Raw genomic sequence first — 20212 nt, 5'->3', positions numbered from 1 at the left:
AGCGGGGTGGGGGGGTACTTACCTCCTCCTGCTGCTTCCTCTGCCTCCCCCCCCCCGCGAGTATCGCGGGGCCCGCCCCTTGTCAGATTTCTAAAAAAAAAGGTCAAATGAAAGTCTCTCAGTCCACAAACAACATTGTTTTCTTTTATTTACAAAATGTGTGTCCTGCCGTTGTGCCCCACCTTGGGGCTAGCATAGTGGCTAAGTAACATGAGTAATACTATTTCCTGGACTCCATATTCTCACAAACCTATGCTGTCTAAAAATAATGTATATTTTGTTTATAGTCTGCCCTTTTTCAGTGCTTGACTTGTGGGGTGAGGGAAACCCTACTCTTCTTGCTGTGATCAACTAATCCTGCCATATCTGTTCTATTCCCTAAGGGAGGTGTGGCCTGAAGGGGATGTTTTTGGATCTTCCAGTCTTGCTCCAGATGAAGAAGTTGAGCTGCTGAAACATATCTTCTTTGCTAACCTCCCTCGTGAGTAACCACACTCCACATATGGATAGAGTACAGCAGAGACAGGGAGAGTCAGACATAGCTGACGGGCTCCTAGGTATATCTATATGCTGTTTTCTAGCACAGCTCTATGAGAGCCAGCATGGTGAAGTGGTCAGAGTGCCAGACTAGGATCTGGGAGGCCCAGGTTTGAATCCACATACTTTGGCCACCAAATGAGAAGGGAGCACTCACTGGAGAAGACCCTGATGCTGGGAAAGATTGAAGGTCAAAGAAGAAGGGGACGGCAAAGGATGGGATGGTTAGACAGTGTTATCGATGGCAACGAACATGAAATTAAGCAAACTCCAGAGCACAACAGAAGACAGGACAGCCTGGCGTGATGTGGTCCATGGGGTCGCAAAGAGTTCGACTCGACTGTGCGACTGAACAACAACAACAACAACAACAACAAAACTGCTTCCTTCGACTCAGCCAAAACTACCACGATACTTTAGTACAGAGATCCCCACTGTGGTGCCTTTGGGTGCCATGTTATGCACGCACACGTTTCCTGGTGCTTGCCGGGTGTTTTAGAAAGTGGGTAGGCCCAGATGGGGCTTTTGTCCAGCAGGTCTTCTGATCGGCCATTGGAGGTTTAATTGGCTGTGCAGATTTTTAAAAACATTGCTTTGGCAGCAGCTGCCACAGCAGCTCAAGGAATCTTCACTGTGTGACTGAAGGTAGGCTGTGGCAGGCATTGTGTGGCTGGCTCTTGCCTCCTGCAGCAGCCATTTTGTGCCTGCGCCCACCACCCTGTGTCAGAATTCCAAAGATGCCCACAAGGTCAAACAGGTAGAGTTGTCAGGGCATAGTATCTTTTGAAAGGTACTGGTAAGCACAGTATTATTTAAATGTTACACATCTCTTCTGATGTACACAGGGCAAGCAGCACCAGATGAACCCGAAGAGGCAGCTGAAGAAGAAGAGATTGCTGAGGAAGAGCTGGCATCTGTACGAGTATCAGAGAAGGAGTTCAGCTTCCTGGACTATGTGAAGCGGTATGCAGGTTTTGAGGCTTATATGTGTCACATGTCATATTTCTGTTCTCTCATGTCCTATGTGCTTGAAAGTTTTAAAATGTCAAAAAGCAATCCTTTTTGCATTCCTATACCAGCCACTTTAGTATGTCCCTTCCTCAATCTGTTGTTGTTGTTGTCTTTATCAACGTTAAGTGCTAGAAACTTAACAAAAAAAAAATAAAATCTGAGGTTTTTTAGGAAGTTGAATCCTGTGCCTAATACCATTGTGTATTTTCATGAAATTGCAGCCCTGATTTTATGGCTTTCTTAACGCCAAGCATTTCTCATACCTGTATCCTTGAGTGCAGGTTTGCTAGCGCCAATGTGGTCAAGGCTTACATCCTTCTCTTCAAGAACTACCAGCAAAACAGCACCCACACCAACCACTGTGTGGTGAAGATGCTGCACCGCATCGCTCATGACCTCAAGATGGAGGCTCTGCTCTTCCAGCTTTCCGTCTTCTGCCTTTTCAACCGACTCCTCAGTGATCCTGCCTCTGGGGCTTACAAGGTGAGGGGCCCTGTTAGAGGTATGACAGTTTGGGTCAGTTTTCATCTGTAATTGGAAACTCCAAGTAAATGGCTATCCAGTAGCCAGGCTGGGATGCCTGCCTTTTTAAAACTTACATTCTGTCTCATCCTGTCCCTCAAAGCCACTGACAGTTTCTTCAAAGCCACAATCCATTACATATCACAGTAGAAAAACAAAGCAAATAAATACAGCCAAAACAACGCTGTCTCTCTTCCCCTCCCCTCAATGCTGCAAACAGGCCCCTGGGTGAGTCAGGGTGCCGGTTTAAAGCAGATACTTTCAGAAGCATCTGGAAGACCTTTACAGTTTTTTTTTCCTTGTCAAGAAGATGTTGCAAAGAATGCAGAATCTGCCACTGCAGTGCACTGTGTATTGTGCTTTTCGAATAACAAGCCCCCTCAGAAGCCCTCAATCAGCAGATTGATCTCTGTGTTAAGTAGCATGAAAGGCTTAAAATGCTTTCCTGAGCTCTCAGAATGCTTTACAATGTGGGCATATACTTCTCTGTCCTCTCTCTCCACCCATGAGATATTCCTATAGCATGAGCTGTTAAATCTTGAGGTTAAAAAAAAACTATTAATTTTTTAAAAAAGATTTTCTCTCTCCCTGCACTCTTAGGAACTGGTGACCTTTGCCAAATACATTGTGGGCAAATTCTTTGCACTGGCATCCAGCAACAAGAAGGCCTACGTGGAACTGTTGTTCTGGAAAAACTCAGCTGTGATACGGGAGATGACTGAGGGCTACAGAATATTGCAGGAAGGAGAAGGGTGAGTTTATAGAATCCTGGCCAGTAACTGAAGAGTCCCTACCTAATAGCAGCTCTTTGCCCTATAGTAGATTCTTTCTCAAAATTGCCATCGGTGTGACAACGAATGTCCAAAATCGGGCAAACATAGACATTCACATGCAAGTATTAACCGTCTCAGATTGAATTTTGTGAATGTCAGAACGTTCAGAGGTAGGACAGTGAATTTTGACAGCCACCTAAATGGGAGTTTGAGGGCATTCATAAATTATTCTGGGATCGCCAGTAGTGGCAAATGGTACCATGCATTAAATTGTGGTCATTTCTTTGTCACATTTAGCACTGTTTAGTTTGTCTGCTTGGTCAAAAAGAGAAAGTTGATCGGGATTGTATCTCCATTGGAGATACATACATACGTACAATGGAGAAACAAGAAGTTGGAAATATTATTGGTCTCTTCCTTCAGTTGTTCATTCCCCTCGAAAACAATGTCCCAGGAATGGGTGGGCACTCCACCTTGAGGTCAAACGGAGACAGATGCCCAAACAAGACTGAGCTGGGTCACAGAAGAGCTTGCAGTGGCCCTTAGTTTCCATGTTACCCTTTGGTACACTGTCACTAAACCTTTCTCAATACTGTCTCTCTGGCCACCAACAGCTCAAACTCTCGTAAGACGTACCAGTGGACTGAGGCTGAGGAGGAGGAGCTGCGGGAACTCTACTACAAGTACAAGGAAGTGGAAGGTACCAACTCAATTTCTGAAGGGGCACAGCTAGGCAGACAGAGAGAGAGGCTGCAATCTAGACTCTGTATAAGAAGCCTTAATTTTATTCTCTGGCCCTGCAAACTACAGTTGGGAGAAAGAAGGGGTGGAGTTGAGACAGAGTCAGGACTCCTGTGTTTTATTTCCAAGTGGGAAGTGGTTCTGGTGAGGAAGAACTATGGCAGCCGAGGTTTCCAGATCCCAGAACTGTGCCGGCTTTATAAATAGCCACTTGAGTGGTCAAATCAGTGGGTAAGGATTGCCACCAGGGATGGAAGTTTTAATGATTGTTGGTTCTCTGTTAAAGGGGCTGCAGGACTACTAAAGCTGTGCATGTGGAAGAAGAGCTATTAAAATGCATTGCCCATCCCTTTGTGGGGAACATTTGGCTTCTGTTTTTATATATGTCAGTGGGGTCGTCAAGGTTTCCATTTCTTCTAAGGCATTACACACCATTTTTCCCCCTGGCATCAGGAGAAGATGTGCTTAACAGCATCCTGGCACACCTGAAAAGCAACAACCGGACTCGTAAGCAGGTGGCTAAGCAGCTGGTGCGCTTGGGGTTGGCAAGCAGCGTGCGAGACTTTCCTCACGAGCGGTAGGTAATTCTTTTTTTTAATTTGGGATGGGTGGTGGAGTCTTCTCTGGGTTTTTGGTGTCGGGCTGTGCACTGCAGACCTCTGCAGCCTTGCTTGCTGAAAGGCCTGGCGCGTGGCAGGAGGTGAGTCCCAGAGTCGTTGGATGTTGATCTGCTCTCTTTTACAGAAAGGGGACCCGCATCGTCCTGTGGACACATGATCAAGAGGTAGAGCTTCAGCGGCTCTTTGAGGAATTCCAGGGCACGGATGGTGAGGCTGGGTGGCTCAAAGATCCTGCTTATTTCTGAATGCTAGAGGGGTGGGCAGTGATGGGAAAGCTGGAAATTGCCAAGATTTAAAGCGACACGCACAATCGTTTCTGTTCTTCTGGCAGGATTACTTTCCAACCATCTTTTCCCAGTGGTGACTAATTTTAACCCTTTTGGTTCACTTCTGCTGTTTTCTTCCTTACCTTTCTATCTGTGTTTCTGATTACCTTGAAATGAACACTGTGAAACACTGCTGTGGAATGAAATGGAATCTGAGTAGTGGTCTTTTCTAAGGGGAAAAATCCACTGTTCTTTAAATGCATGTTCCGTAAAAGGGGGGGGGGAATAATTAATCCTGGTGGGGGTTGAACTAAGCTCACTCTCGCTTCTGTTGTCCCTGTCTCTCTTCCTTTGGCAGATATCCTGGGCAATGTGATGAGGCACATCACAGCGAAGCGCTCCAAAGCACGCATTATTGAGAAACTCCTCAACATGGGGCTGGTGTCTGACCGCAAGGAGCTCTACAAGAAGCGCAGGCGCAAGCCTGGGTTCCATGATGCGGTATGGTGCCCACCTTCTATTCTCTCTCTGTGTGTGTCTGCATGACATATGTACATGCTCATGACACGCATTAGGCCCTCGGTAGTTGGACGGGTCTTGAGCAGTCTTGATCCCTTTCCAAATGGCTGTGTGAGGGAGAAAGCAGATGAACGCAGTCTGTGCAAGTGCCCTTTCATCAGCAGGGTGCTTCCCTTAACTTTTCCTCTTCCACTTCACCTCCATTCCCTTCCAAACATCCCTGCTTCCTGCTAATAGTCAAGAGGTCCTCCAGCCCAAGGGTGCCATGGGAGGTTTTCCCTACTCAATCTGGGACGTTTCATTTCCTTGGTAGAATCTGCACCATCAGTAACAGAGTCTTTTCTGCCTTACTGGATAGATTGTGGTTGAACTCCGCCTGTTTCTTGGTGCTTACTCTTCTGTCAGCCCCCTTGGAAGAGGGGAGGGTATAAAGGTTTTCATAAATATTACAACAGCTCAACAAGTGGGTGGGAGAGGTAGGCTTACAGGTCGCAGTCAGTCTTAGCCTCTTATATATGTAACAATATTTTATAAAATGAAGGGATTCGGCTTGAAATATTTGTGTAGCCACATTGGTCTGGACCCATTGAACAAAGTTTGCGTTCAGTGGAACTTTTAAGACCAACAAAGTTTAATTCTGGGTATGAGCTTTTGTGTGCATACACACTTCTTCAGATACATTGAGACCGTTTTCCTCAAGTCTTACATATGGGTGGACGAGTATTTGCCAGGAGGGCTAGTTAGGGTCAAGATGCATAACTAACTGGGTGATAAGTATAGCTGAGATTGGATTAAGGCAGATGGTAAGATCTGTGAATGTCAGTAAATTAGCATACAAGTACAAGAGTTAACAAACATATGTGAGAACTAACTTTGAGTCCAGTGGCACCTCCAAGACCAACAAAGTTCAATTCTGGGCATAAGCGAGAACTGAGAGACTTAGCATGTGTAGATGCGCACTTCTTCAGATACACCGAAACAGATTTCCTTAAGGGTTACATATAGGTAGAAGGGGTGGTTTAGTTGTCAGGAAGGGCTAATTGGGAGTCAAGATACATAAGTACAGCTAAGATTGGAATAACACAGTTGGCAACATCTGTGAATAGCAGCAAATTAGAATACAGATCATAAAAGAGTTAAAAACAAAGGTAAGAACTAAGTTTGAGTCCAGAAAGGTATGTGTAAGGCTTTATAAATTTCAAGCAGTTACATCTGGCTTCAAGGAAAGTTGGCTGGTGTGATGTGGGGTTTATGTCTATTGCAGCTCTATACTGTGGTTTGCTCTTATCTGTCTGTCTTCATTGCTTTCAGAACAATAGCATGTTCCCCAAGGACTTTGGGGTGCCTGACCTGGATGAGGTTAACGACGAGGAGGAGGAGGAGGATGATTTGGACAGTGAGGATGAGGAGGAGCCAGCCTGGGAGGATGGTGACAGTGATATGTGCCACAGACTCCCGGATGGGCGGGCTAAAAAAAAGGAGGCTGCCACCTCTGACAGGGACTCCCAGGAGCTCATGCGAAGCCTGCAGCAAGAAGGTGAGAGAGCAGCAGAGTATTCTGTTTAGAAAAGGCCACCTAGTAGCAGAAAAGGAGGTGGCAATGCAGGCAGTGCAGAAAAGGAGGCAGTGGTCCCCAGTGTCATCTGGTGACACAGTGCCATGGTGCTAATGGATAGCAGGTTCCAAACTTTTTGTCTTTGAGGACCTGCACAGGTGCACGAGCCTTCTGCAGATGACATTACACATGTTGAAATCAGCTCATATAGAAAGGGGGAACAGGCAGAAGTATGCTGGCTCTGCCACCTCACCTACACACCTAAGTGTTCCTGTTATCATGAATGTCTGAAAAAGTACCATTCTCACAGCTCATGTACACACACTTTGTATATGTATAAACCCTGTCTTGCTAGCTGGTAGCTGTGCGTAGGTGGGACTGTGTGCTCCTGCCCACTTCCCCTCTCCATGTGCTGATTTCAGTGCATGGAATGACTTCTGCGGGGGCTACAGTTTGAGTAGGTGCAGGGCAGATCTCTTGAATGTTTCTGTCATTCTTGCATGAATTCTACAACATGCTCACTGCGGCTGTACACTTCAGGGAAGATGGGTGGTAGCTGGTAGGGAACCCCAGGATTATCAAGAACAGCTTAAAAGTAGATATTAGGAATCAGTGTTGGGACAGTTCTTGGAAATAACTATCTGAAATATCAGGGAATGCTATTCCCAGGGGAAACTTGCTTAGACTTTAAAATAGAAAGGAGAGGCCTTGCTTGAAGTCATGCGCCTTTATGAAGCAGGCTTCTCTAGGTGTTAGCTCCAGCCCTGTGAAACCAAACTACTACAGAGCCTGTCTCTTTGTTTTTTGAACAGTGCACACATTTTGAATGAAATACCAATCTAGAACAAGTACTAATTTTTTACTTGGGAGATCTATGGTTTGGAATCTTTTCAACTCAGATTTGTACTGATGATTCATCGGACATGAAGCCCGAGGTCCATATTTTATTGCAGTCTAGTGGGCCTCTTTTTGCATGCCGATGTTGGTGCTGCCTCTGAGTTGCCCTTCAGCCATCTGCCTACCACAGATGCTTCTCTGTTTGACACTCACATAGGGACTCTGCAAATGCAATGGAATGAAGTAGGATGGATGGACTCTGCAGGCGTGGGACTGACTTCATAATGCGATCTCATTCAAACCATTCCTTGCACATAGAGAATTAGCTCCTCAAGGGCTATCCTGGCCCTTTGTTGGTATACTATATTCTGTTTAAAGGCTTATAGAATCAGAAAGCATTAAAAAATGTGGACCCCCCCATTCTGTAGTAGTGTAGTTCATTCTATTAAATTCTGTTACGTGTAGACCAAATCTTTGTCCAGACCCCAAGCATAATTTCTCAGACTACTTTGCAAACTTGTAACGACTTTCTTTGCAAACTTGTAATGACTTTCCTCCCCACTCAGTGCTCCCATCCCATACATACAATGTTATGTGGTATGAATGAAACCAAATACTTTTATTTCTGAAGTTTTATTAATGGACTATATCACATAAAGGGCCTTAGTATAGTGTTAACATTTCCTACCTCAAGGTCATTGAGGGAAAGGGGTTTCTCTCCCATCCATCTCCATTTTTGTCTCCACAGGCCTGTCTGGTCCTCTGCTGTGGCTCCAGAGCTGCCTAAACCGAACAGCTGATGACAGGGAAGAGGATGGTAAATGCAGGGGGAACTGGGCTTGGTGTTACTGTTTCTTAGTTCTGTGCCTCGTTCTTCGGAGGGTGAGAAATTGTGGCTTAATGAGTGCATTTTTAAATGGGCAGAGAGTAGATGCTATGTCTTACTTTTCCTCCAAAGGCAAGAACTCAGTATCCACTATGACACTGCATCTTTTCCTGGTACAATGGCTAGAACTTAGCTGGACAGGTTACTTGTTTCCCCAGGATGTGCCCAACCTGTGCCTTTGGTGCCGCTGTCTGAAGAGAATGAGGATGCTATGGAGCATAAAGGTTTCCAGAAGCTGCTACAGAATGTTGGGATACGAGCCCCAGCCAGTGAGCAGGTAACTTTTTGCTGGAGAAGAAAATTAACAAGAACAGGTGTGTGGAACAGATTTTTATTGGGATAGTATTTTGTGATTATCTTCTGCTTTGGAGTTGCTTCCCCCATTCCCCTGAAGGGCTATTTTAAATTGTTGCCCATTGTTAAAGAGCTGCACTGTTTTGAAAAATACTGTTCAGCTGGCTTTCACTCAGATGTTTATCTATTTCCTGCTTTGGGGATTAGATTGCTAGTTGTAGTTTCCAGTTTATAGGTGCCTGGCAAAGCTCAGAATGCATCCAAGGTTTTATCATCAGCAGAGCTAAGAAGCACAAGGTTCCTAGATGTTTTGGTAGAGTCTGACTCTGACTCATGAATCCCAGGTTTAATCGCTCTAGTGTGGGGTTTCTTTCCTTGCAGTGTGTTAGGACCTAACTTCACATTGTGCTTTCCTGGAGTCCTCCTTGGATCCTGGAAATCAGTGCCTTGCTTGGAACTTGATTCCCACATGTGAGAGAGGCGATTTGGAATGAGGACTATGGCATGCAAGAAGAAGGGAATAGCAGAAACTGTAAGAATTTCAGGTTGAGAAAATGGCCCTGGGAGGAAGATTTAAGCTCCTCTGTGTGCACATCGCGGTTCTGATCCAAATCAGCCCCGATACACTAGGAATTGAGTTCTAACCCAAACTTACATTGCAGTGCATGGCTGATCGTGTAGTTAGGCTGTTATGGATGCTGAGTCAAAGTGTTCAGCATTGGCACATGTACAGAGTATAAATGCACAGGCTAAAATCGTTGGGTAGAATTTAATGCTGCAGTAATGGAGGGAGGGGATGTGTCTTTGGCTCAAGATGAATTATGGTAAGGAATCCTTGCTGTCACTCCACCTTGAGATGAAGCCAGATCTGGTGCTTAGTTTGGTTCAGATGACTCCTCACTTCTGGAGAAGCAAGGTCTTTATATTAGAATTTGTTATATTTCAAACTTATACTTTGATTTATGCTTTGAAGCTTTACAGCCAGCAGCCATATGCCATTCTGTTTTCTGTGTCCATTTATTGAGGGATTGAACAGTGTTCTTTGGGTTTGGCAAACTCATTCCTCAGAATGAATGATAATTGGGGGGGAGGTAATCATTTTGAGCATGCGCACCCACCCAACTGCAACAAGTCTTTCATATAAAGGGGGCCATAATGCCTTCTTGAGGCCAGAAGCTGACAGCACTTGTAAAAACTCCACACAATTTTTAAATTTTACTTCCTATAGGAATCTTTCTGGCGCATCCCAGCCAAACTCAGCCCGGAACGGCTGTGGCAACTGGCGGCTTCCATTGCCCTGCAGGGGTTGGCAGATGAGACTAACGAACATCCAGATGGTGAGGCATATACAAAGGGTGGGGGAGGATTGCCATGGAAGCCCTGTTTGCTGAAGCTGACCTAGAGATGGGAAGGCCTGCGGGTGTGGGCCATTGAAGAATTTGGCAAAAATATGTTCTTTTGAGGACTTTTCCAGATTTTCCAATGGAAAAATTGGGAAATTTTGAGAATGTGGGGGGGAGGACCTCCTATGAAATATCTTTTCTTTGAAATTAGAGAAATGGGTTTCAGATAAGGTTTTACTCAGTTCAAAACATAGCATGAAAATGTCTGAGGATTTCCCCCCTCATTTTTTCAACTGAAATTTTGGGGAGCACTGAAAACAACTCCTGTTCTGTATATTTTTTCTCATTGCTTCAGAATTTTTGGAAATCTTACATCTTTCAGCGAATTCCTCCGGCAAAAATTACATAAACGTTAACAATCACTTGGAGGCTGGCAGATAAAGTTTGGAATGGTTATGTCCATTCATTGTTCTAATTTCTTTGCCTCACTGGCTTACTGTCCCTGGCTCCTGCCTTGCTTGACCTACTTTCCACCCATGCTGCTTAAAGATATCCTTCTCATCCACCCTGGCTCCTGCCTTCTTTTTTTCTACAGTGTCACCTTCTGATAGTTCTTCACTCTTTCAGTGCTAGTAGCCCTTGCCTGTAGCTTTTCTAGTTCCTTGGCTGAACCATGATTTTCTTATTGCCTAACCACATTTCTGCTCCAGCCGATAGCTTCTTGCTTTCTTATACCCTCTGAGGGTTTTTTCCACCCAAACCACTTGCCCATATTAGCCTTTTGCTGCTCTCAGAACATGGACCTTTCCCTTAGAGTTGAGAGTGTTAGTGAACAATCTGTAACATCATGGCCACTCAGCCAGAAGCTGGAAAATGCTTACAGAGACACAGCAGACATTTTTAGGAAACTTCTGAGTACACACATGCAGAATTATGTCCTGCTGATTTTGCGAGTCCAATAGGGTTTTGGTGTGTATGTGTATGACAATAGGTAACACCCAAAGCAAGAAAATCAAGTGGCTTCAGGTCTCAAATGTAGGCCTCCTCCTAAGGCATGTTCTGATACTCTGCTCCCAGGATATGTGTCTGTTGCAGCCACGTTGGCAGATCATAATGCTGTAAAATAGTTGCTACCATATTTATATATCACAAGATTTTGGTTCATTTTTGCAGCTGTGCATCCAACATGGAGTGGTATCAGAAGTATTTGCATTTAGAAGTCTAAACACTTGGTGGGGGGAAAAACGGGCATCACAATCAGATAAACGCTAGAGTCCAAGCATGCACTTTAGTTGTTGCAAAATCCAGCCCAAAACAATGTATTCATAATTTCCCATATGTTGTGGGATTGATCAGTTTTGTGATCTGGCTCCAATTGTACAAATCTTGGCTGGCATTACGCTGCCGCAAAGCATCTTGAGGGCATGCCGTAAGAGTTTGCCCTAGGCTTTCCTTTGTACGTTTTATTTCTTGTCATGCATGTGAATTTGTGGAATTGGTTACTGCCTTCTAATAGTAGGTTATGCTTCCTTCTCTGAAATGAGGTTGGGGGAAAGGGGTTCCTCCATGCCTGGCAGAATGAAACACACTTGGAGTATTCCACACCTGTTCGATGTGTAACCCATCAAGCCATACTCTGCCCACCAGCACTGTCCCTTCCTGAGTTGGGCTGAAATGTATATTTACGCTGCTTACAGACAGAAGAACTGATGGAACTGAATTCTGGATCGGTGACTGAAACCACATGTGTTGGTTGCTTTAATTAAAAAAATGTTTCGTGGGCCATGCTGGGGTAGAGATGACTCAACATTTCCTAAGGGGCGCTGGCCATAGTCCTACAGTGGGTACATAAAGCCCACAGATTTTGAGAGCCTGTTGGCTTTGCTGTTCCTGGTGACAAATGTGTATCAACATTCTCTCTACAAACATAAGGGAAAAAACCCACTCATGCTGTAGTTGTGTGCCTGGGGGACCTGCTGTTCTGGGGTGCTCAGGCCCCTTTTATAGACCTCTCTGTATTTGAATTGGTGTGGAACGCTAGGCTAAACGACTGCATGTGGGAACCAGCTTCCCTCCACCACACTGTAATTCTGTGTAAACCAGCTTGCAATGAATGCCACTCTCCATTTTGTTTCAGAGGAAGAAGTTCTTGAGACAGAGGGACCAAGGAGCCTCATACCAGAAAAGTGAGACTTAAGGATGGCATCCATAAGGGGATTGTGGAGTTGGGGCTGGAGGAGATTCACAGATTGATTGGGGAATGCTGAGAGCAGTGTTCCTCAGAGGAAGAAGACTTCACTAGCTACAGCAAACGTGTTTGAATTCATTTTTGCTTTTCCTAAAATGCACATTTACCCTCTCCTTTAGAATTTTGCTTCCATTCCTGTTGGAATGCTCCTCTTTCAGAATTCTTGGAATCGAGCAGTTCTACCTTTCAAGCTCAGGATTACATAGCCAAGTCATAGACAGGAGCACAAGGCTGTCTGCGACTTGTCTCTTCCTGTCTCTGTCAGTGTAATGATTTGGCTGTCATATGCTGAGCAGGAGCAAAACACCGGCAGTAGGAGTCGCTGTTTATCAGTTAGGGTGTGCTGCCAGGCAGAGCTGCATTCAGCAATTAGTTACCGGTGCTCGAAATGTGTCACTCCAGCTTTTCCTTTGTGATCCGATTGGCTTGTAGAATCATACAATCTAACCCTACCATCTGAGATGCTGTCACAGAGAGCAAGCGTAACATTGCGGTTAACATGCCTGCATAGGATTAGAATGAATTGGGTTGAAATCCCCACTCTGCCATGATGTTCACTGGATGATCCTGAACCATTAGTTGTCTCTTAGCCTCCCAGGGTTGTTGTAAGAACAATATTAAGGAGCCTTGGGCTTTTCTGTTTAGAAACAAGATAGCCATAAGAGGGGCACGATAGAGGTTTATAAAATGAAGCATAGGGTGGCACCCAGTGAAGCTGATAGGCAACAGGGTCTGGAAGACAAAAGGAATGAGTTATTAGGGGTGGAATTCATTGCCAGTGGATGCAGTGGCCACAGAAATAGATGGCTTTAAAAGGGGATTAGCCAGATTCATGGAGGGATAGGTCCATCAGTAGGTACTAGTCACGGTGAATAAAGGGAACCTCCATGGTCATAGAGGTTGCAAACTGCTGCATACCAGTGCTAGGAGGGGCTGTCATCCAAAAAACAAGTACAACTGTAAAAATATTTGAAAATTTTTATATTTTATACAAAGTTATATCGATATGAATTGGTAAACAAAATACAAATTACCAGAAATACAAAATACAATATAAAATACATTCAGAAAACAAAGTCTCTTAACACTTTGGATGCTTTATATCCATGATACTCCTTTGTGGTATTTTCTGTATTGTATGAAGGAAGGTGGTATTAGTCTTTGAACTCTCTTCTGTGCCCTTTATGTTGGCCTTGGTGGACCACTGGTCTGATGCAGCAGGGCTCAGCCCTTCTGAAGTTCTTGTGGGGAGGGGGCCACACCTGTCAGCCTAAGTTTGTTGGAGGAAGATAAAAATAAAGTTGATTAATATCACTTGGTATCTGTGAACCAGGAGTTGCAGGGTGGTGGTGGAAATCATTAAAAATTGCTTGGGACAAAATGGATACCAAACAGTTTCAAAGGAAATTTAAATATTCCAGATTTTTTTGCTTTTTCAGTGCAAATCTCTGTTCCTTTCAGAGGTTACACCTTTATGTAAAAACTCCTTAGTTGTGGGAATGAGGGAAGAAAAGAAAAACAGGTCTCTTGATTTGAACAGTCATGACCTGGGGCAGAAAAGATTGGGTCTGAAGCAATGAAGGGTTAGAACCTGTGGTTTCTGGGCTGCATACTTGCCATCAGCCCTTTCCCAGGCCCTTTTAACAAATGAATAGTCCACTTTGCTCTGTAAAGGGGACCCAAAGTAGTTATCACAACATTCTGCCCTCCACCGTTTTATGCTTGGAACAGCAACTTTGTGACATAAGTTAGGCCAAGAGGCTGTGACAGGCCCAACGACACCTGATAGTCTTCTGCGTCAGAGCAGGGATTTGGACCCAGGTCCCACTCCAGCACTCTAACCACTGTCCCAGGGCAGCTCACTTCCTTTGGGGTTCACAAAGCTCCTTATCTTGCTGCTTTTCTGTTCAGGGAGGAGTCCATGCAGCTCCCATTGGGACCCAAGAGGACCCGTTTGATCAGCAGTGATGAGCACGAGAGCGACAGTCAAGGTATCTGTAATTTCTGCGGTCCAGCAAGTTCCATGTGTGTGTTTGGAGGGGCAGTGCAGCTGTGTGCCTTGAACGAATAGCTAGGTGCTATGAGGTCTAAATTAATACACCTAAGGTTCATGTATGTACTTTCCCCCTAGTGTAAGCCCCATGGCATGCGCCTGTACCAGTTACTGTCTGGCCTTGCTTCCTTCCAGTCAGTCACTTATGGAGACAGGGAATTCAGCCATCTTTGCATCAAGCAGCGCTATTATGTGCTTTCAGTGGAAGCTGTCTATTGTGTCTCTGCATGAGTTTCTGCACTGCACTTGCTTTCTTCCAATCAGGAATATGTCTTCGATCAATCAGGAGGCGATCTTCCAATCAGGAGGCATGCCAAAATTCTGCAAAGACCCAGTCCTTATCAGGCCTGCAGGATGAGGCACTCTTCTTCTTCCCCCCTTGCACATTTTCAAGTGCTGAAACTTGTCCCCCCAGTGGTTGTTTCACCAATGGGAGGGGCAAGAGTGCCTTGACCTGTCGTGCAGCTGGCACGAATAGGGCAGAGCCTTTGCAGCATTTTTAAACTGCCCGTTTTAGGCTGTAAAATGGCGGTGGCGGCCCTGTAGCAGATACCGTCACCTCTGTGTCAGTCCTGGATGACTTGGCCAGCGACTGTCACAGGGACTGTATTGTGGATAAAATGGAGGCAAACCAAATATGCCACTGTGTGATCTTTGGAGAAAGGGAGGGTTAAAAGTATTCTAAATAGCACTGTAGTCCCCATAAAAATTCACAGGCAAGATCCTACTATCCTCCTCCAAACTATGTCAAAGAAGTCCAACGTGGTTTCCGGATATAATCAGTACACATGTTTCCAGGTTCCTTTTCAAAAAGAAAAGAGGTGTTTTTCAAGTTAGATTAATGTTGGAAATGCATTCCATTTTAAAAAATTGTAAGCTTGGTGCCCATTTACTCCCACAGGTCTTTTCTTTTTGTGAATGTAACAGAAGGGCTTTTGAATAAACATGCCCAAAGATAAAGTGTTATGAAACTAACCAGTGGAGATGACTATATATTTTCTTGAAAAAGGAATCTGGAAACAAGTGAACTAAATATATTCGGAAACCATGTTGGACTTCTTTGACATAGTTTGGAGAACTTCTTTGATATATCATGGACTCTGGTTGACGTTCTTTGTGATTGAAAGAACTGCTGAGAATATTGCTTGCTTGGGATTTTTCCCTGTTATAAAAGTTATGAATGAGATATTCTATTGTATAGGTGTTGTGTTACTACTACTGATTTATAATATAAAATTACACTTATGGTTTTCATAAAATACTTGAAACAACCTGTTTTGGCATGGTTCTAGTTGACCGATCAAATATGTTGTTAAGCAGGTTACCTGAACCAATCAAGTATGTTGCTAATGGGTCCTAATCAATCAGGTGTATTGCCATCATAAGATCATGTACTCTGCATGTACTCTGCAGCTGTACAAGGCCTAATTAAGCAAGAGACCATCTCCCACCCAGGGGTTCTTGCGCTAATGCGATGGAATGTGTGGGTGAAACTTCTAGGCCCAGCGGCTTCATCAGCAGGCGTGTTGCTGACTCCCTTCTTTCCTCATCTTACTCTCTGAAACATGACGTTGAGTTGTCAGAGAGAAGCTGGTATGATTTTTTTTGTAGACCTCAAGTCTGAACCAGGGGTCGTTTCGTAGAAAAAGAGCTAGGGGAGCTCATTAGCATAACTCATTCACATATGCCACACCCCCTGACATCATAAGGCCCGGCGGTGGACCTGCAAGGCCGGCGGGAGTGCGAGGAAGCCCCGCCAAGGCCCTCCCTGGCCCCAGGCAGGCAGGGGTGGGGAGAGGCGGGGAGGAAGCAACTTACCCTCCCTCTTCTCCTGCCTCCTCCTGGCTGAATGAGGGCCGGAAGCGGGGCGGCCGGAAGCAGTGGGTGGGGCTTCGTCGTGTGCCCCGCCCCCCTGCATCTCACCCGGGGGAACTGCGATCCCCCGCGATCCCCCCCGAATTGACCTCTGGTCTGAACCAATGTTTGTGAAAAGACAAGAGGCAAGTGGGTAAGACAGTCTCTTGACACTCCCACCCCCATTCCCTTTCTCTGGCAGCAACTTCACATTTCTTGTTCTGTTTGCGTTAGCCTGTATTTACCAATGGTTTATTTGTGGTAGGTTAAACTCCAGACTCTTTCTGGCGTTAGAGGTCTCCATGCCCTGGAGCCACTGCCAATGTGTTTCATCACGAAACAGCAAGATTTTTGCATCCCTTTCCAGATTTGTCCAGGCTTCTGGGCTTCTGATTTCAGAGTAAATAGCTTTTCCCTGGCTCAGCTTTTTTCAGAAATATAGAGGAATCACAGCCACAGAAAAACGCAGATGATGAGTACAAGAAACTGTGATACTATGTGCAAACAATTACAAGTTGAAAAATAATTCAATAAACTCTATCCAATAAGTAATATTTCATTTTCTTTTATCTTTGCTTATTAAATAGTAATGAAATAGGAAAGTATAAAGGTACTAAATATAATTCATTTACTATACATTTACATTAGAAAAATCCAAATGAAATTGTGATATAATTAGTGACAAACGAAAAGTCCTTTATATAGTGTCCAGTCCAACAAAATTAGGTCTAAAAGTCCAACCCAAAAACTAATCCAAAAATTATGCCCAAAGAATCCAGTCTAGAATCTAATCCAAGAACGAGATATCCAGATTAACTGTAGCTCGCTGCAGGTTGTAAGAAGAAGAAGAAGAAGAGATTGGATTTATACCCCGCCCTTCACTTGGAGTCTCAGAACGGCTTACAAACTCCTCTCCCTTCCCCTCCCCACAACAGACACCCTGTGAGGTGGGTGGGGCTGAGACAACTCTGACACAAACTGCTCTTTCAGGAACAGCTGTGCCAGAGCTTGTGACTGACCCTTTCTTCAGCCAAAATCCAATGATGGACTGATCTCCAGGATCAGGGAAAATGCTCTGTTAAAGATGATCTACGAGACATTATAAAAATGCTAAGGTTGGTAAAAAGTCTAAAGAGACATTACAGGGGGAAAAAAATTAGTTAAACATATATGGCATTATAAAAAAAAATTCATTCACCGACCTTATACATGGGATAATGCATATATAACAAACAGAATACAGAGACTGAAAAGGCTGTTCATACAAACACTGAATTCATTATTTCTTCTAGTATGTTGACTGCATAGGTCATTCATCAATTACATATTGATTACTATCAAAATATTTGCAGTAACAAAAAGGGTGTAGTTAATTAAAAAACTTGTCAGCCTCATAGTGTTCTTATTAAAGGGACACGTTATCAGCTCAGCCCAATTAATGGAAGGGATATGTAAAAACTGCTATTACTGTTGATAAAAATTTACACCGTACTGTATATTCTTGAGATCCAATATACATAAATTTAAACATCACAAGTAACAAGATAATTCTAATGATTGATTGAGACCCCATGTAATCTTCAAACACGAAGCAGATCCAATTCAAAAAGAGCGACTCTATCGCCCATCTTGTGGTTATTGAAGATGCACATCATTGTGTGTTTGAAGATTTTACATTTGTATCATTTAGCATTCTTTATGCTTATTTGTTAGCAATTCATATATGACTTGTTTGTGCTGTGTTTTGTCTATGACATTAAGGTGGAATTTGTAATTCTGATTTGGTGTACTTAAATATAATTTAACATCACACTTTTCCATTCTTTAAAATTCCTTTAAAAATTAAAAATTTATTTTTTAATTCATATATCAGAAAATATTGCTATAATCATTTTGACTTTACATATGGGTTTTTACAGCCTAGCTTTTTGTTTTGACTTGTATGTCCTACACACCTTCTGGGCATGGAGCAGGGGTCACGGGGTATGTGTGGGGGAGGTAGTTGTTAATTTTCTGCATTGTGCAGGAGGTTGAACTAGACCTTGGATGTCCCTTCCCATTCTATGATTCGCAACTGAATAGCAGACACTCTCAGCAGAGTATCTCTGCCACATCACAAGTGGTCCATGTTGGACAAATACATACTTCTTGTTGCCGCTCCTGCAGGTCTCTCCTAGTGGATTTGTTTGCAGCATCAGCCAACACTTTGTGCTCCAGGCCGGGGCATGATTTGGACTCCATTGGGGATACTTTTCAGATCTCATGGACTTGGGGGTTGTTCAATGGATTCCTTCCAATTCCTCTTCTGGGCAAAGTTTCAAATGGGTACTTGCTGAAAGGGACACATTGCATTTTGATAGCCCCTTTCTGGCCACATCAGGTCTGGTTCTCAGACCTTCTGAACAGGTCCAGGGAGCATTATGTGCATCTTCCCCCAGCCTGAGATCTTCTGCAGCAGGGATCTCTCTGACATCGCCAAGCTTCACCTGATGGCCTGGCTCCTAAACCCTCCCCAGGGGTATTTTATCTGCAAAGGATGCAGGTGTTCCTTCAGGACTACAGTAATTTGTATGTTATTCTGCCCATGTAAAGATCACTCTGCATCACCTTGAACTTTGTCTTGCTGGATTGTTTTAAACTTTGCTATGATCATGCTGGCATCTCTTGTCTGCAGCTCATTCTACCAGGTCTCAAGCTTCTTCAGCTGCTTTCCCTTGTGGCGTTCCTGTGCAAAGCACCTACATGGTCCTCTGCTGACATTTTCCTCTATCACTGCACTTTGGGCACAGATGCCCAAAGGAGTCAGCTGTTGGGAAAGCTGTCCTGCATTTTCTCTTTGATTGAGGGACTCTCGCCCACCTCCTGGCTTGTTACTCGTTACTGTCCCAATGTGGGACTGCACAGAGGATGAAAACATGGTTGCACGTACTTGTGACTGTTGTTTGTTGAGTTGTCTTTTGTGCAGGTGCACATTTGTTCCCTCTTGCCCTGCTGTGAGCTCTCTGGTGTCTTTCTTCTGGGGCTTCTGGCAGTTCAGGAGAACTGAGAGAAAATGGCACCTCTCCCTCACGGCATGCAACATGCTGTGGGAGAGGAGCACCTTTCCAGTCTTCAGAAGCTAGAAAGTTCTTTCTGAGGCCAGCCTGAATATGCGCTGTCCCAATGTGTGCCTGTACAGAAGACAACTTGATGAACAACAGTTGCAGGTAAGTGCAACCCTGGTTTACGGTTTATAATGTAATTAGGCAGGGATGGACCGCAGTAGTAGTCTGCCCATCCAGTTTCATATTCTCTCTCTTTTCCTTAACCTCCAGGTTTTCCCTAGACCTGAATGTCCCCTATTTGTTTGGTTTTGTTAACTTTCCAGTCCCTGTCGTTGCAACCTTGGAATTAGCAACAGCACACATTTCCAACTCAGTTGTTGGTGCCAAGTGCTCTATGACCCCTTGTTCTTAGATACATTTTTATTTCTCTTTGGCCCTACAGGCTCCAGTGAGGAGGATGGGCCACGTCCTGCTGGCAAGAGGAAGTGCCTGCGAATTGAGGAAGAGGAGGAAGATTAATGGAGCAGAGTCTTTACTGGGCCCAGGAAGCCAATGACACCCAAGCTCCAGCCTTGAGGCTGCAACCAATCACTTCAGACAGTGGCCAAAATATGACAAAATATGGATCAGACTGGTTGTTGTCAGATTTCCTATATTCTCAATCCTCATCACCACTTTTGTTGGGGGCGGGGGGGCGGGGTAAGAATTTGACGAGGGATGCAGAATGATTGGGCTCAGGATACAAAACAAAAACCAAACCGGAAAGGTGGACCTAGCAGCTTAAAAATGGTGAAAGAACATGTACAAACAAGAATTGGGCTTCTTTTCATGGTGCTTTGCTGTGGGTTCTAAGTCTTAATGCAGGTTGAATCTGATACACGATGCATTCTCTTTCTGAACCCATTTTTATTTGCACCCAGATGGCAATGCTGGTGTCTGTGCAGTGTCATCCGTGCAGATTGGGTTTCCAGGCTGAAACCGGATGTAGGCTCTTTGTATCCTAAGACTCCTCCGCATGTGGATCTGCCTTGCTCCCTTCCTCTTCGCCTTCTTTGCATTGTCCCTTTGCATTTCACATGTTGCCTCACAATGTTTGTAGACAAATGTCC

At 44.4% G+C, this 20212-nt stretch overlaps 1 protein-coding gene across 1 annotated transcript in view; it reads left to right on the top strand.

The window, feature by feature from the left end:
- TIMELESS (timeless circadian clock) overlaps positions 1 to 19698 on the top strand; it is a 57863-nt gene extending 38165 nt beyond the window's left edge. The window contains exons 16-30 of the mRNA XM_015429710.1: positions 384 to 481; positions 1383 to 1500; positions 1830 to 2031; positions 2671 to 2822; positions 3458 to 3543; positions 4038 to 4161; positions 4329 to 4411; positions 4829 to 4971; positions 6301 to 6526; positions 8130 to 8198; positions 8426 to 8544; positions 9790 to 9898; positions 12042 to 12090; positions 14064 to 14143; positions 19546 to 19698. Coding sequence (XP_015285196.1) covers positions 384 to 481; positions 1383 to 1500; positions 1830 to 2031; positions 2671 to 2822; positions 3458 to 3543; positions 4038 to 4161; positions 4329 to 4411; positions 4829 to 4971; positions 6301 to 6526; positions 8130 to 8198; positions 8426 to 8544; positions 9790 to 9898; positions 12042 to 12090; positions 14064 to 14143; positions 19546 to 19622 — 1735 coding nt within the window. The 3' untranslated portion in view covers positions 19623 to 19698. The remainder of the gene's footprint in view (positions 1 to 383; positions 482 to 1382; positions 1501 to 1829; positions 2032 to 2670; positions 2823 to 3457; positions 3544 to 4037; positions 4162 to 4328; positions 4412 to 4828; positions 4972 to 6300; positions 6527 to 8129; positions 8199 to 8425; positions 8545 to 9789; positions 9899 to 12041; positions 12091 to 14063; positions 14144 to 19545) is intronic.
- Positions 19699 to 20212: the final 514 nt, after the last annotated feature.

The sequence above is a fragment of the Gekko japonicus genome, unplaced genomic scaffold (genome assembly GCF_001447785.1).
Source record: "Gekko japonicus isolate JY-2015 unplaced genomic scaffold, Gekko_japonicus_V1.1 scaffold947, whole genome shotgun sequence".
In the NCBI taxonomy this organism is placed as follows: domain Eukaryota; kingdom Metazoa; phylum Chordata; class Lepidosauria; order Squamata; family Gekkonidae; genus Gekko; species Gekko japonicus.
Note: the sequence above shows the minus strand (reverse complement) of the source record. Positions and strands in the feature narration are given on the sequence as shown.